Source organism: Cucurbita moschata, unplaced genomic scaffold, assembly GCF_002738365.1.
Source record: "Cucurbita moschata cultivar Rifu unplaced genomic scaffold, Cmos_1.0 Cmo_Scf00032, whole genome shotgun sequence".
Lineage (NCBI taxonomy): Eukaryota > Viridiplantae > Streptophyta > Magnoliopsida > Cucurbitales > Cucurbitaceae > Cucurbita > Cucurbita moschata.
In genome coordinates, this window is record NW_019268548.1 from 1996250 (window position 1) to 2012980 (window position 16731).

General features: G+C 39.4%; 4 protein-coding genes across 7 annotated transcripts; 2 read left to right on the forward strand and 2 right to left on the reverse strand.

The window, feature by feature from the left end:
* Window positions 1-497: 497 nt before the first annotated feature.
* Window positions 498-6578, reverse strand: LOC111429835 (calmodulin-binding protein 60 B-like). 4 transcript variants are annotated; one of them, XM_023065867.1, is made up of 9 exons: window positions 6342-6578; window positions 6059-6198; window positions 5601-5676; window positions 5040-5098; window positions 3939-4432; window positions 3660-3820; window positions 3382-3585; window positions 2452-2686; window positions 498-1519 (listed from the first exon to the last, which is right to left on the reverse strand). In XM_023065867.1, exons 2-9 carry the CDS (start codon window positions 6160-6162, stop codon window positions 948-950), a joined length of 1905 nt encoding a protein of 634 aa, XP_022921635.1. In that variant the 5' UTR covers window positions 6163-6198; window positions 6342-6578; the 3' UTR covers window positions 498-947. The 4 variants fall into 4 exon arrangements, with proteins under 4 accessions (XP_022921635.1, XP_022921634.1, XP_022921633.1 ...); XM_023065866.1 differs by having other exon boundaries at window positions 6059-6201; XM_023065865.1 differs by having other exon boundaries at window positions 6333-6578.
* Window positions 6579-10397: 3819 nt separating this feature from the next.
* Window positions 10398-11747, forward strand: LOC111429955 (transcription factor MYB36-like). Its single transcript, XM_023066044.1, has 3 exons — window positions 10398-10586; window positions 10659-10788; window positions 10880-11747. The coding sequence occupies exons 1-3, from the start codon at window positions 10451-10453 to the stop codon at window positions 11583-11585; spliced, it is 972 nt and encodes a 323-aa protein (XP_022921812.1). The 5' UTR covers window positions 10398-10450; the 3' UTR covers window positions 11586-11747.
* Window positions 11748-12121: 374 nt separating this feature from the next.
* Window positions 12122-14621, reverse strand: LOC111429644 (flavonoid 3-O-glucosyltransferase-like). The gene is made up of 2 exons (XM_023065578.1): window positions 13672-14621; window positions 12122-13461 (listed from the first exon to the last, which is right to left on the reverse strand). Exons 1-2 carry the CDS (start codon window positions 14168-14170, stop codon window positions 12575-12577), a joined length of 1386 nt encoding a protein of 461 aa, XP_022921346.1. The 5' UTR covers window positions 14171-14621; the 3' UTR covers window positions 12122-12574.
* Window positions 14622-15821: 1200 nt separating this feature from the next.
* On the forward strand, window positions 15822-16568 carry LOC111429942 (pathogenesis-related protein PR-1-like). The gene has a single exon (XM_023066028.1). It carries the CDS (start codon window positions 15938-15940, stop codon window positions 16445-16447), a length of 510 nt encoding a protein of 169 aa, XP_022921796.1. The 5' UTR covers window positions 15822-15937; the 3' UTR covers window positions 16448-16568.
* Window positions 16569-16731: the final 163 nt, after the last annotated feature.

Here is a 16731-nt window from a genome sequence, read left to right on the forward strand (position 1 = left end):
CCAATCGGAGAGTTCAGCAACTCTGAATCAATTGGCGTTCAATTTCCAAAGAAGCAACCAATGAGAATATACTCCAGCTTGTGGAATGCTGATGATTGGGCCACGAGAGGTGGGTTTGTGAAAACAGACTGGACCCAAGCCCCATTTGAAACCTCCTTTAGAAACTTCAATGCCGACAGCGCTTGCGTTTGGTCTTCTGGTCTGGTCCAGCTTCTTCCACAGCTAACCAATGGCTCTCGCAAGAGCTCGAGGCAATAAATGGAAGAAGAGTTATAAAAGAGTAATGAACTAGAGAGGGAAAATAAGAGAAAAAAATATAAATTGAAGAGAAAATAGAAGAGATGACATAAAGTTCAAACATGGAAACATTGATATGACAAATGAATGGAAGTTCAAACAGCTGAATGGCAACAAATAAGGTAATATTTACTTGAAGATGTCAGCAAATAGGCGCATAAGAATCAGAACAGTTATATTTATATGCATTAAAAACCAACTAAAAATAACAAGGATTATTCATTAGCCACCGAACCATCTTTCATACAGTAATGGGAAACTTTTGAAAGCAACAAAAAAGTGTTGGGAATCCTTGATCCTAATCAATCAAACCACATTAAGAAAGGGTATATGAAATAAGAAATTTACCCTGTCACCGGCCAACCCATTCATATTCTTGGCCTACCAAAGGTAGAATGGTGACAGGAAAACATCTTAAATAAAGTCACTAGCAAACAGACACGAGTCACTGTACAGGAATCTGTACAAAAGTAGCTTCCACTGTTAATATGTTATACAGATACAAAAGACATCCTTTTGAGTTGATCCAGCGAGTGTCAGAGAGCATGAATTGTGTCACGTGATGAATTCCAAGATCTACAGAATGATGATGCAGTGAATGAGGAGGAAGCTCTCAAATAACAGGCTGAACATCACCGACTAACCGAGTTCTATTCCTCATCTAACTCGACAAGCTGTGCGCGTCTCTCAGCTGCTTTCTTCCTGATGAAGAAGCCCCACCTCATTGCAGCTTTGATCTTCAGCCAACCCACCACAGCTTTTCCAGAACGGCTGCGATCGTCGAAATTTGGCATTGGTGAAGGCATGAACGATGGGAATGAAAAACCCTCATCATTGACGTTACCAGATGCATGCCCTCCCATGCTAAACATTCGCAACAAATGTTGCATATCTTCATTTTCAAGCAGTTCATGACTTCTCATACGAATCTCGTCCTCTGAAAAGAAGTCATCAGCTCCCTTGTCTCTATTGTTCGACCATTCAAATGGATTAAGATTAGTTTCCTGAATAGAAGAACCAAGCATCTGGAACCCTGAAGATGATGCTTGCGGAGGAGCAAGAGCCAAACCAAAAGCATTACTGTCATTTCTTGAGATATGAACTTGGTTAGAATTGCCAATCAACTCATTAGAAGCATATTGAGAGTTGTCAAACTGTGGTCGAGAAGTTGAATTCACAAACTGAGGCTGGGTTGAATATCTTGCGGCATTATCATCATACCCTGAATTGCCAAATACAAAGACAGAAAATAAAACACAAATTATAGTTAGCCAAACAATAGCAATCACCAGATGTAATAATACAACACAAATTATAGTTAGCCAAACAATAGCAATCACCAGTTCTAATAGATGAGGCAGTCCTAAGAAAATGTAAGGTGCGTATGCAGTTATTTGTGAGCTAGAACCAGAAGAATTCATATTATCCAACATAACGAAACCAAAGTCTATCACAAAGCCACAAAGCTTAAAAGTTTGTGGGGGTAACAGAGGAGGGGAATCTCTAAACTACTATAAAACAGCATAAAATGACCCCTCTACCTGCCAAGAGAATAAGACAATTTTTACCTTCATATAAAAAGCTTAATCTGTGCAAACAAAAAGATCATAAGTTCGTTGCCTCTTTCACTAGTATTGTAAACTACTTAAACTATAGTCTCACATAGTTGATTTATTTTCCATGAGAAGAGAGTTGAGGCTGATTGTGCTTCTCAGTTTATCTTCGGAGACTGAGAATTTAATCTGCTTATTGGTTAATGTATATTTGACCAACAACCTAAGTAGTGAAGAAGTGGAATACAAATCAATAAAGTAGTTAACAAGTTTGACTGCCTTCACTTGTACATAAAGATGGAATTTCAAATTTTTGTGTCCACAATATGCCCATGCAAACAGTGAAAGTTAGTATTTTTCATGATTTAATTTCACTAGTGAAACGTTAAGAATAATATCTTCCTACTGCAAACCCAACTTAAATGCACTGGACTCAAGGCTTTGCCAAACTGGACTCTAGGCACGGCCTTTACAGGAGTATTTATACTCTTATGATTTGACAACCACTAAACGAATCCCTTCCCACAGATAATAATCATTGATAATGATAAAAAAAAAATGCGACAATCCAAAAGCTTAATTACAATGATAGAGTGGTTACCTGCAACTGAGAGTCCTGAATCCATTACAGGCTGCTGAGGCTGAACTGACACTGGCATGCGGGGGATTGACCCATGATCTAGAGTATTAGAAAGATCAAGATGACCGCCTTGAAAGTCATTTCGGGATGCATTCGACTTCTTAGACTGCTTAGAGCTCAAAAGTGACTTGCCATCGTACTCTACAACTTGATTCCAATTTTCATATGCTTTGTTCACTAGTGTATCAACATAAACCTGCAAAGTGAAGATATTTCTTAACCTATTTTTTAGGGATAAAGGTAGAAAATCATTATGCAGCATAAATGCCTGCCCTTCTTTGCGAAGCTTTCTTCACAAGGAGACAGGAAAAAAAAGACTATTATTGCTAACACCTAAAATCTTGAACCATCAATAATCCCTGAATAAAAGCCAATATCTAAATATCAGTAAGTAGGTTACAGATGAATCACAAAAGCATAAAAACACCTACATTCGATAATGGCAGGTTTGTTAGTTTCATGAGGTTATGGTGCGTTCTATGGGGATTTTCATTTTTCTTTTCCAATTGCAACAGCCTCAACAGATATAGTACAATAATTCTAAGTTGTTATAAGAGGTAGTAATTGAGGGAAAAGATCCAGTGGCAAGGTGCATTCTGGAGAATAGCTTTCCTCAGACAGAGAGGACAATTTATAATTTATAAATTAAAAAAAAAAAAAAAACAAAAAATCTTGCCAACTCTTAACCTGAACAAGACTGGCCTTTCTTTTTCATTCTTCAGTCAAAGAAAGTAACCTTGATCTGGTAAAACCAGCTAAACATTTTTTTTTTCAGCAACAGAAATGGGGAAAAGTACTAAATGAAGTAATGATCTTGCCAACTCTTTGCGAGTGTTTTTCACATGGGAATTACAATGATAGAAGTATAACAAGCATAGGTTTTAAATTTACCTTCTGGCTATCAGACAGAGAATCAGCAGAAAAGTATTGTTCCCCTGTAATCAGTCCATTGAGCTCATAGATATTGTTGAAAACAACACCAACATTTCTTGTTTCCTCTGGATAATAAATATACAGCTTCCCGCCCAGGACACAGGTCTTAGCATGTTCCAGGAGAGCATCCCACATCTTATTTGACATACCACTTCCAAGGATCTACAAACAGGAAATTCTTTTAGAAAGAGTTGTGAAGGATAAGAATAAAGTACGAGACAAGTGACAACACTTACGCTCCGTAGCTTTTGAGAATCTCGAACCACCATTCGGAGAAAATCTTCAACTGAGAATATTTGATTTTTGTTTAGCCGCTTGTGAAATGAACCATCCTTTCCAATCTTCTCCAATCTCCACACCTCATCATTTAATGCAGGTGGGTAATGTTTTTTATACACTGCGAAGGAAAACAAAGATTTAAGAAATCATTTACCCACTGCTCCTCTTCCTTCTTTTGCTTTTTTCTCTTTCTATTAAATAAGAACATAACTAAATATGACAAAGCATGAACCTACGTTCTCCTCGGTGATCTTTAACTGTAAAAGCTTCAGTTTTGGCTTCACGAATACGTACACCTTCACAAAAACCTGAAGCCACCTTTAATCCAAGTCTGAACTTTCTGCTCCTAATCCAACTTGAATTATCAGTGAAGGTCAGATCCCCTAGTGTTCCAACACCTTCCTTGAGTGTAACCTGCAAGTCACCAGTCAACAGAGGCCTCTTACCTTCACGCTCTTTAACCACATGGCTTTCAAATTCTTCCTCTGTCCAATCTTCATCATCTTCATTGTTAAAATCACCTTCAAGTACCACAATGTCCAATTTAGACAAGGCTTCCTGACCAGACGTTACTAATTGGCCTGTGTTGGCATCAACCAGAACGACATGGATTGTTGCACCCTGTTCACCTTCCACTTTCCCTCCAGTGAATAGGGGAAGAGACAATCTAGTCCTAAAGTGCAGTTGCAAGTTTCTTCCATCAGGACCTTCAATCCTTTTAGGAGAAGACCTATGAGTAAAAGTGTCAGAACATCATAGTAAACCACATAGACAATGAGCTAATTAAGCACGGTAAGAATAGAATTATTAGTTAGTTCTCTATCTATAGAATAAATTTATTAATTCAACCAAATCTAATCACCAAGGCTTCTGTCCCTTTGGATAGAATAAAACATGATAAGAAGGAAAATCAAGAAACAGACAGAGAGCAGTGGCTGAGATATGGTGCACGATAACGTGCCATGGATAACAGCATACAAGAATTCAGCACTAGAGTAAACATATAATTGGGGAAATATGAGAGTGTAATCTCCTCAAGCATGAGGTGTGCGTGAAGAATAATTTATAGAACTCTTCTAAATACGGTTCAATATATCTATAGAATAAAAACCTTTGATTACGAAGCAGAAAATTACCATGAGGTGTGCGTCAAGTGACAAGGACCAAAAAACACTTAAACTCTTCTAAATACGGTTCAATATATATTAAGATTTTAAGCAATATCTCAACTGAAAATAAGTGGTATACTGGTAGTGAAGAATAGAACATCTACGAGCACAAACCGAATATAAATGATTGGAAATGTAAGAAAAAAAAAACGTGGATTCGTAGTTGACCTTCCAGTAATTCTAGCAGGACCTATCTTAGCCAAAGCACGTTCCACTTCCTCACTAACCTGTTTGACACCAGCAGCAAGCAATGATCAGAGATGCCAAATGAACAGGGAAACATGAAGAAGGATAAATATATATATACATTGAGTGTGGAGCAACAATCATGATGCATAAAGAGGAAAAGGAAGAGTAGAAAGTGAAGATAGGATTAAGGGAAAAAAAAAAAAAGATAAGAAAAACTACAAATTATAGGATTTTACAATTAAAAAGTGACATATTGCAACAGAAGGAATGAGAATGAAAATCCAAACTCGAATTAAGCCGTCAGTATATTTAGATAATCATAAACAGATTATTCTCACACTTGAACGTCATAAAAACATAGGCAGCCTAGGATGAGAATTAGTATCGCCCTCCACAAGGGTGCAAGCAAACTAGGCAGCTTATAATGTGTTAACCAAGCAAACAACTACTCCCAAGGCAGACACAAAAGTAAATACTACACTTATTCAAGCATGCTTATTTAGTAGACAAAACACAATACAGAAATCATCTCTATCTTACCACTCTACGGAGAATTGGTTCCAATGATGAGCAGAGCTTTTGTAAACTATCCACCTTCAGGGCTTCTACAATCACACTGCATGAATATAAAGATCCATAAAAGCCTTGATCATTTGTATTGCTTAACCTTTTATTGAGAATGCATTGGCACAAGAGTGTAAATTAACCATAAAGAAAATACACGAAACCATAATCAGAATAATTACTCTCATCAAGCAATCACCTCATTGTCATTACACATCGAAGTAAAAAGTCTTAAGTGATTAAAGTAAAGATCAGTAGGTATACACAACTCCTGATTCCTGAAGGGCTAAGCAGATTTATATCACCGACATACAGAGAGCTAAATTTAGTTCCAAAGGGGAAGGGGTACGAAAGAAACCCCTCGTTTAGAACACAACTGATCGAAAGCTGTAAGGAGCACGATGGTCAGAGAAATAGAAAAGTAAGTGATATACCTAGCTAGAGCTGGTCGCTTTCGCTCTGGCAGCTCATCTTCTCCACCCTCCAAGCTCCTTTTCTCCCTCATGGAGTTCGTCCTCTCCGGATACCTCCTCTGCATAACTTATCTCCAAGAGAAAATCCGAAGTTCCCAGATCTACTGCAACACCAAAAGCGGAACTTCATTCAAAACCCTTGATTGAAATCAAAAGCCGCCACCAACAACGAAACCCTAACTCAAATTCAAACAAGTAGAGAATCGAAAATCCAGCTCAATCCTGGAAAGGATACTATACTTACTGGAAGCACTCTTTCCTAGTTTCCCCAAATTATCCCCGATTTACCGGGAAAATGAAAAGAAGAGTAAGAGAAACAATCCAAAAAGCGATAGACAAACCAAAGAAAAGCGATTTTTGTGAGTAGAAGAGAGAGAAGGATTAAATTGGGAGGCTTGTCTTGCGCAGACTAATATCCAACTCTCAACCCTGGAAGTAAGAACTCCAGATCAAAGATAATCAGGTGCTACGCGGCCCACGTTCTCCTCTATCTTAGTCCACTGATGTATAAGAAAAGATCGAAGCATCCAACGTGGGTTCTCCAGATGCAACGATGTCATGGGGCGAGGGAGCAGGCGGTTATAGGTTCCAGATCTGAATTTCATTTTTGGTCGCCGCTTGCGATTGGGGCAAGGGGGGAAGGTAAGTGCGATCTGAGCCGTCGAATGATCTGCCTAGGAAAGGAGGCCCCACATTGTGGAACACTTATATATTTTGTTTGGGTTGGATAAGGACGTTGTTGATTGTTGGACCTTTTTTGTGATATAATCTCAATTACGTATCTCTTACCATTTTAATCACTCCCCCTTATGCTTATCAAATTTCCCTTCCTTCTCTTCCAACAAATATTAAATTTCTTATTTTAATTACATTAAAAAAAGAAGAAAAAAAAAAGATTATTTTGGAATGAACTAAACGGTGATCATAGGTGTGTATACAAAAGGCATACCATGGTTGGTGCAACTGTGCTTCCATAGCTCCTAATGTATCACCATGATATGATCCACTGAGAGCCAACACCTGGATAATGCGAGTGACAAGTTATAAGTTGTTTGGAAAAAAGAACTTAGACCGGAATTTCAATAGTGAAAGACAGTGGATTAAGATGTGTATCTCAGCCACACAAAGTGAAGGTGGGTGTATCCAGATGCCTTGAGCATGCTAGTAGATGTTCCAAAATAAAAATAAAAGTGTACTTGTTAATGGACTTAGCAGCAGCCGTGCAACCCAAAGCATGAGCAGAATGCGAGTGTCCGTGCAAAAGGGCCTCAGGGGCTATAAAAAGAATATGAGAAAGGGATTTAAGCGTTTTGAGGGTATGACAAATTGTACGGGCAAGCTTATTTCAGCTTTGATTCTTTGTATTGAAGAGACCCTATTGACTAATTTCTTCTCCTTTTGTATTTTAAAAATTATATGAAACTAATAACACTGACACCAACAAATGCATAGAGATATAAAAGAAACGAGGATGAAGAATTGAGGTGTAAGGCAGCATCAACAGTAACGCAGGGCAAGCGAAAAGGGCTGATAGAACGAAGTGAAAATCTGAAACTCGGATTCAAGTAAATTTACACGCTACGTACAACCCATGATTCAATAACAACAACAACTTCATCAATGGATTTCAGAGAAACGCAGACTACAAAAAATTATAACACAATACAATGAACATCCTCAATTCTAGTCAGTAACCGTAATTCTAGAAGCATAGAAACTGCTATTTACAAAAGCTTCCAATTCGGCATTGGCAAATCTGGAATAGACCCAGAATCCAACCCAGACGAATTCACGTTGGTTAAGCATTTGGCGAGCCATGCTACTGAAATCTTACAAAAGAAGTTAAATTTTGTTCCGGACAGCGAAGCATGAGCCATCACGTTTATGACTAAAAGAGGGCAATGCAATGCTAGTAGAACAATCAATATTGCGTGGGGTACAATGATAAGAGTGGTATAGGCACACCTGTATAAACTCACATTGAAGGGACCCAGAAGGCCCTGGACTACCAACCCCACCGGCTGTCTCGACCAGACACATGGCTCTGGTTCTAGCATCCTTACTCTCGCCACTCCTTCACAATTCAGAAGCCAAAACACATGGCTCTGGTTTTTTTTTTTTTTTTTTTTAAATTATGATTTGAACGAGGACGATAATACATCATCTTAAGCACTAATAAGAAGAGTGGGCATGATTCACCATTTAAGATATAATCAACTGTGTCCTGACATACACTACACCAACACTCCATGAATCAAGCTGTTCTTTCTCAATCTTGGTAGTTCAAGTTGTTCAATCATCGGTCATATGAACCAAAACTAAACATATTGACTCCATCTTCTTTCTCAAACAACCACTCCTTAATTAGGCTCAATTACTTAGTCCAACTAATAAACTATCCATCTTTTGTTTGACAATATGGTGTGTTTAGGAATTGATTATGTATAAAATAACAATAATTAGTACAACAAAAAGTCATCCAAATCCCAATTAGACTTGTTGACTATAGTTTTTTAAACAAGAACGTCATTTTTTTAACCTCTGTTTCGAATGACGCAGCAAACAGCTTCAAGCACTATACCAAACACTGCATAATTATTCGCAAAACCAACACAGAAACTTAAACAAAACTTGAGTTGTTGAAATACCCTAAGCTAAGCCTTATATAATTAGTCAACTTTAATCAAATTACAATGCCACCAAATATTCCATATCAATTAGTTTATAGCGATTGTTTCCCCGAATCAAAACTCATGCTTATCTTATCTTATCTAAAGGGCCTAACTTTTTGTGTTATTTTAACTCAGAAAGTGTTGAAATGAGATGGGTCTAACTGGGTGACGAAACCGAATTAGGTCCAAGTCATTGCCATCAGATTCTGTGGTTAGAGACAAAGACAAGCAGATGGGTGTTGTTATTGCCCCTAAAATCTCACTCAAATTGGTATTTTAATCGCATAAATATTGAAAGAACGGGAAGTTTATTGGGAATTTCGTGTTTTTTTGTTTGTTCTTGGCTTGTAATTTCTCTGTGGGTGCGGTTCCTTGGGGCCTTCATTTCTTAATTCCGGAAGTCATCGAGATAGACATTATTAATCAAATGAAAAGGAAAACCAAGGTCAATGAGAGGTGTCATTCCTTCAAGCTTTTCTAATATTAATTGCTGTAACGCTTCATTGTCTCTCTAATTGAGTGACAAGTTGCAGCTATAATAATGTTTAATGCCTTCATGGTATTTTCATAAGGGAACACATGGACCAATGGTATTGGAGATGGTAACAAAAGGGGTTTTATTTTGAACTAGGGAAACCCTAACACTTTTGCTAAGATCGTTCGTATTATTATGAGTTTATAAACAATAAATACTATATGTATTGGACGAAAGTCATAAGAGTTTATGCTTAAAGTGAACAATATCATACCATTGTGGAGGTTCGTGATTCCTAAAATGATATAAGAGCTAAGTTTCAAGTGGTGTTGTAACGACCCAGGCTCACCGCTAGCAAATATTGTCCTTTTTGGGCTTTCCTTTTTTGTACTTCTCCTCAAATCTTTAAAACGCGTCTATAGGGGAAGGTTTCCACACCCTTATAAAGGGTGTTTTGTTCTTCTTCTCAACCAATGTGAGACATCGCAGGTGTGTTGGTAAAGACGATGACTCCTAAGGGGGAGTGTATGGTAAGATTTCACATTGGTTGGAGAATATAAAGGTGTGGAAGCCTCCCTTTGGGTAGGGAGTATAAAGGTGTGAAATCCTCCTTTTAGCAGACTCGTTTTAAAATTGTGAGGTTGACATCAATACGTAATGAGCTAAAACAGACCATACTTACTAGTAGTAAACTTAGACGAATACAATCAAACAATGGCGTTGGGGAGAACATTATTTGATGAGTTGCAACAGGGTACTCTCATAATATATGATGGAACATTTTCGAGGACGATGGCGACAAGCGGACAGGATATGGAGGAGCTTCCATTGTACCTCCCCGTCCCTAAATTAATAGACTTGAAGAACTAAAGCAATGTTCTTAACATATATTAGACAGCAAGAGTATGTTTTTAATTTATGGTGCGGCCATTTGCTTGAATTGTTTAACAAGCCACGACCGAACTAATCCAAAAAGGAAGAGAGAGAGAGAGAGAGAGAGAGACTAATGAATCCACCAATCATATGGGGTTGGAGGAGAGGTTGAGACGAAGACTTTTTTGTGTACCAAAATCATAAATAAACAAATAAAGAGCAAGAGATTTCCCCCACTTTTTCAACCTATAAAGCCAGGGTCTTGTTCCACAGTTCTTTCAAAAACAAAACCCCACAGGATTGAAGAAACAAATTAGAAGCTAAATTGTGAAGATGGGTCGAGCTCCATGTTGTGATAAAGCCAACGTCAAGAAAGGGCCATGGTCACCTGAGGAAGATGCAAAGCTTAAAGCTTATATTGAACACTATGGAACTGGAGGAAACTGGATTGCTCTGCCCCAGAAAATTGGTATACAACTACTTCTCCCCTTCATAACTGTACAAATTTCTATGGCTCTAAAAAACAAGTACTGTTTTGAAGGGCTCAAGAGATGTGGAAAAAGCTGTCGGTTGAGATGGTTGAATTATCTGAGGCCTAATATCAAGCACGGTGGATTCTCAGAGGAAGAGGACAACATCATTTCTAACCTCTATATAAGCATTGGCAGCAGGTTTGTTACAATTTTTTGCCATAACTTCTGTCTTGGTTGTTTCCTTTTGTCGGAGGTTGATTGTCCTCGAATTCCATGCGTGTCTTCCTAGGTGGTCTGTAATTGCTGCGCAGCTGCCTGGAAGAACTGATAACGACATAAAAAATTACTGGAACACGAGACTGAAAAAGAAGCTACTTGGAAAACGTAAACAGTCAAATAGCAACAACAATGGCAATTCACCTTCAACAAGCAGTAATGAAGACCCCAAAGAGGGTTTGAGTAACTCAGCCTTGGAAAGGCTTCAACTTCATATGCAACTTCAGGGCTTCCAGAATCCACTCTCTTTTTATACACACCCTCAGCTATGGCCCAAGCTCCACCCCGTCCAGGAAAAGATTGTCCAGACACTCCTCAACAATCAAACCCCTAACTTTCTTAGCCCTAATCTCCAAGCTGCTACTACTACTCAATTACCAGAAGGCCAACCACCCACGGGAGAGGAGTTCTTTATTCACCCAAAACCTAACCCAGCATGTTTAGATCAAGCATCTGGGCATCATCAAGTTTCAAGCTTTATAGAAGTGGATGAACTTCCCGATGTCAAGGCTGATGGATTCATGGCACAAACAGGACAAATGGCCGAATTTGATTGCTTCAAGGAAGTGGGTGGGTCTTCCAAGGACAGCTTGATCTGGTGGGCTCAGAATAATGACCAAGATATGAGATCCGGATCGTCCTCTAATTCATGGGATTCAACTTCTGTTCTTCAATCGGAATGGGTGTTTCAAGATTTTGAGTTAGGGTATAATCTTTAGGGGGGATTAATTTTAGGTTTGTAGGGGTTGAGTGAGAGACTAGTAAGCCCTTCGATTTCTATTGCTCATAACATGGATTCGCCTGCATGTGACAGCTTATGAATCTGTGTCGTCAAGCTTTGTATATTTGTGTGAATAATGAAGCTTAGTTTCGGATTTTCACTATGGATCTTGCTTAACATATCCAATCAAACGCTACGGATATTGTTTTTTATATTTTCTAAAGGTTTCAAAACTATCGAGACATCTGAGCAAAGTCATGTAGGGGATACTCGACCTCATGCGCTATTAGGGCACGCAAGCAAAAGCAAGCATGGCACCCACATGCCCTCACACAAGGCCAGAATGGGACGCACACGGGGCCAAAATAGGGACTCAAGTTGCTCACCAATTAGAGAGGATATTTCCAATGAGCAATTCAAAGAGTTTATCTCCAAAGCACGAAAAATTTAGAGGTAGGTCTTTAACACCAGTTTTATCTCTCTGTACTGTTAGTTAGACAACATTTAGCACTTAAAAGGACCCAAATGGAAATTAAGACTAGAATATTGCTACAATATCCATTACAAAATCATCATCTAATAACATGTGGAAGTGAAATTCAAAGCGTTCAAGTAGAAAGACATAAAATTGTAATAAGATTTATAGAAATAGGAAAGGAACAGACGCAACAGATTTGATGATCAAAGTCCAAAAATACTCAACACAGAAGACATGGAGTTAACAACATTGGCAATAAGCAACACCGGAGAGACAACCGAAGACGGATCTAGCACAGCCATCGTCACAATGGCTGCACACGTTGCGATTGCCCGACCATCCAATACCATATTCGATAATGTTTGAGAAACCGAAAATTTCACCGTTCTCTCGCCGTTTCTCTGCTACAACTTGGCTTGCCGATGCAAACAAACGGACAGATTTTAAATTTACTATGGTGTGTGGGAAACGAAGCGTACAATTGGAAATTGAAATTAATTTCTACCAAACTAATTATTCATTAAAATTATTTGGTCCCAAGACTTGGTTACGATCTCCGCTAAACGGCTGAAATTTCGAGAAGAAGCTCCGGTGGATTCAGCAGCTTTATGAATCAAAGCCTGCAGAATCCCAACTTTCTCCCTCATCAATTTCCCCTCTTCGCTGCCCAAAACTTGTCCCAACGCCTTCAAAACCCCACTTTTTGTCATCACGCCTCCCTCTAGACTCACCCCAATTCCCCATACATTTTCCGCCGTCTTCACGTTCAACCTCTGGTCCCCAAAACACGGCCGCCCAATCATCGGCACGCCTCCTCCAATGCTTTCCAACACCGAATTCCAACCGCCATGAGTCACAAACGCCCCAACTGAAGAATGCATTAATACCTGCACCTGAGGTGCCCATGGAACAATTTTACCACTACCCATTTCGCGAAGCCCCTTTGGCAAACTTCCCTCTGCATTGCCCCTAAACGACCAGAGGAATGGAATCCCACTTTCCAGCAGGGCATCTGCTAGCGCTGCGAGTTCATGGGGCGGCGGACATAGAAACCCCCCGAAGCTTATGTACACTACAGAGTTTGGTGGATGGTTGTCGAGCCAGGGTAAGCAACCATGGTCGTCGGAGGGAGGCTGCTGCATTAGTACGAGCATGCTGAGTGGACCAACGTTGAGGTAATTGGGGAGTCTTGAGTTTAGTAGGCTTTGTATGTCCTTGTCTATTTCTTCGAAACAGTTTATGAGAACAGAGGTGGCTCGTGGAAGGTGATGACCCATTTTATATAGGAATTTTGGGAAGGGTGAGTCTAGGCTCTCAGTTACGACTTCTTCGGGTAAATCGGCTACCCGGATTTCTGAGAATCCCGGCAAGAAGTCCAGGGGTTTCTCTCTGGATCCTGCGTGGAAATTCTTCTGCCTAATTAAAGAAGAAAACTACACTGTACATAGCATGATATAGAATAGTATTTGTTCTTCGAATAGATTAAGCAGAACAGAGTTTCAGAAACAAAACTGGAACAAAATCCTTAGGCCGATTAATCCTTGTTTACCTTAAAACCCTTTTGCTCGTTAAGTTGAAATAAGAAAGCGATGAAAAGGCGACGTACCAGAAGACTTGATGTGTTCTCTGATGACATCCGTGTCGAGATGCGTTAGCAGAGCCCGAGGCCCCGACGTCCAAACCGCGACCCACGGCACTTTCATTTCTTCTGCCATTTCTTCCACAAACCAGTAGAACGCATCGCTAATCAAACACCCGATTCCCTCTCCCATCTCCTTGGCCGCAGCCTCCACTCCGTGCTTAAACCTCTCCGCAACCCCTTCCAAGAAGTGCTCCATCAGGTCCCCTTGCTTTCCCCCCAACACGTAACCTTCCGGCAACCCGTCGCCAATGTCAATCCGCTTTATCCTGTCGTCCTCAATTGATCCCCAGGCCGAGAAGGTTGAAGCGTTGGATTTGGCAGTGCTGAGAAACGAAAATCGCACGTGTGGAGCTGCCTCGGAGAGCTTCCGGACAAGACCCAGAAGGGGCATGGCGTGAGTTCCGAAAGGGAATGCCAAAACGGCGATGTGGTTTGTGGTTGCTGGGCGATGAGATGCCGACATGTCGACGTGGTAAATTGGCAGTAGCTGCTGCTTCAAATTTTATGGGCGTAGAGTCACAGGGAGAATGAATTGGAAGGAGTAGTAATAGAGAGAAAAATGGTGGTAGGTACAAGATACGGTTGAAATTGAATGATCCAGCTTCCACCACGTCACCTTCATTGCTTCATTTAATTTTTCCACGCCGGTTTTGTGCAATTCGACTGCCATAATGGGCCGACGCCGTTCTCATGCTGCTGCTGCCGTTGCTGCTTCAAATTTTACGGGCGTAGAGTCACAGGGAGAATGAATTGGAAGGAGTCGTAATAGAGAGAAAAATGGTGGTAGGTACAAAATACAGTTGAAACTGAATGATCCAGCTTCCACCACGTCACCTTCATTGCTTCATTTAATTTTTCCACGCCGGTTTTGTGCAATTCGACCGCCATAATGGGCCGACGCCGTTCTCATAATGCTGATGCCGATCGACACTCCTGCTGATGTCCACTTTTAGACTGAAAATGTGAGAACAGAGTTCCCAAATATTTTTTACACCCATCCATCTATACTTGATATAAATATATTTTAAAGCTATATTATATATATATATTTATTAAAAAATTAATTAATTAATTTTAAAATCCTAATAATATCTAATTATTTTATCATTCAGGTAAAGAATATATTGAAAAATGAAAATTTAAAGATAATAATAAATGGTGAAAAAATTATCCACCAGAAACCCATTTTTCGTAGTGAATTTCTTTTTAGTGTGGGAATGAAAAATGAAACGAGTGGAAGGGATGGAGCTGTCATGGAGCTGTCGGGACACCGACATCTCTACTCTTCCAATATACGCAGTATTGTAATATATAAATGGTAATCTCAATATTAATATCTTTTTAAATTACTAAATTTCCAATTGATTTTATAGTAAAATAAAAATGGGATATAATACGTTTATGAGCTGAAAAGTTGAGATAGAAGAAGAAAAATGTAACATTTAGAATGGATTATTGTTTTGAAAAATATATAGGAGTAGTTGAGAATACAGTCTCCACTAATTAAGGGAACCCCATCTGCCTGTCAATGGACGACACAGCGTGGATTTCGCCATTAATGGCGATCACCGTAAAAACTCATTTGACTGCTTCTACTAAATTCTCTCCAATTAAAGGATTTTCACTCAATTTACTTTTGTTTGCACTCATAAATAATTAAATACATAGATTTGAAGTGTTTATAAGTAGCTAACCTTATTTCTTATTACAATAATTTAACAAATATCTTTTTAGTTTGGCAAAATACTTTAGAATATTTTTGCCACGAGAAATAACAAATAAATAAAACATGTGACAAGCGCTCGTCCTTAATTTATACTTGAATTTTGATATTAATACACAATCATCGAAAGAGAAGGGTTTTGACTTGATAACCATTCTATTAACATTTGATGTGGTGGTTTCTTTACGCTCAACCAATGACGTTAAGTTCGGTTTAATTTTAATTAAGGAAGATGAAATTAAAATAGGAAAAAGATGAGCAATAATATAATGTAATGTAATGTATTAGGAGAAAGAAAAAAAGAGAATGGTAATGATTATTGAACATGGATGCCACCCCATAGTTGACACACAAGTATCCTTTATCCAACCACTCAACTCCAAACCCATTCCTTCATAAATATCATCGAACTAAAAAACTACACTCCAGAGCACACACGCGCACACACAAAAGCTGCCCAATCAAATCGCCCTCCAAGGCCTCAATTTGGAGGAGCAGAAGAAAAAAATGCATGCATATCTGCTCATCCCCATCGCCATTATTCTCACCCTCCTAAGCTCATCCGGCCCCGCCGCCGCAGCTCCGGTGAGGTCCGACAGAGTCCTGCAAAAGCAATTCCTCGGCCCTCACAATGCCGCCAGATACGCTCTCCGATTGGCCCCCTTGGTTTGGGACAACAAACTGGCTCGCTACGCACAGTGGTACGCGAACAAGCGGCGAGGGGATTGTGCCCTCCGTCACTCTGGCGGACCTTACGGTGAAAACATCTTCTGGGGCAGCGGCAATGCTTGGAATCCGGCACAGGCTGTGTCGGATTGGGTGTCGGAGCGGAAGTGGTACAGTTATTGGGCCAATTCTTGCGTGGAGGGTGAACTGCGTGGGCATTATACTCAAATTGTGTGGCGGTCGACACGGCGGATTGGGTGCGCTAGAGTCACCTGCAACGATGGTAAAGGCGTCTTCATCACTTGCAACTATGACCCTCCTGGTAATTACATCGGGGAGAGACCTTATTAAACGCCATTAATTATCTTCATCATGGGTAAAAGTTCTGTTGCTCATGTCCTTGTCAAATTCACATGTAATTGATATGTGCTGTATCCCCAATAAATATATATATATATATCTTTCATTTTAATTTCCGTACGGAATAATAAAATTTTGAAATAAAACTCTATTAGGAAGAGATTATGAGTTAATAATAAACAATACAATATTGTAAATGATCATAGGCATATTAGATTTACAATATGTTTGTAATCTTGGGGAATAATTGTGTATTATAATGATTCCATTGATTT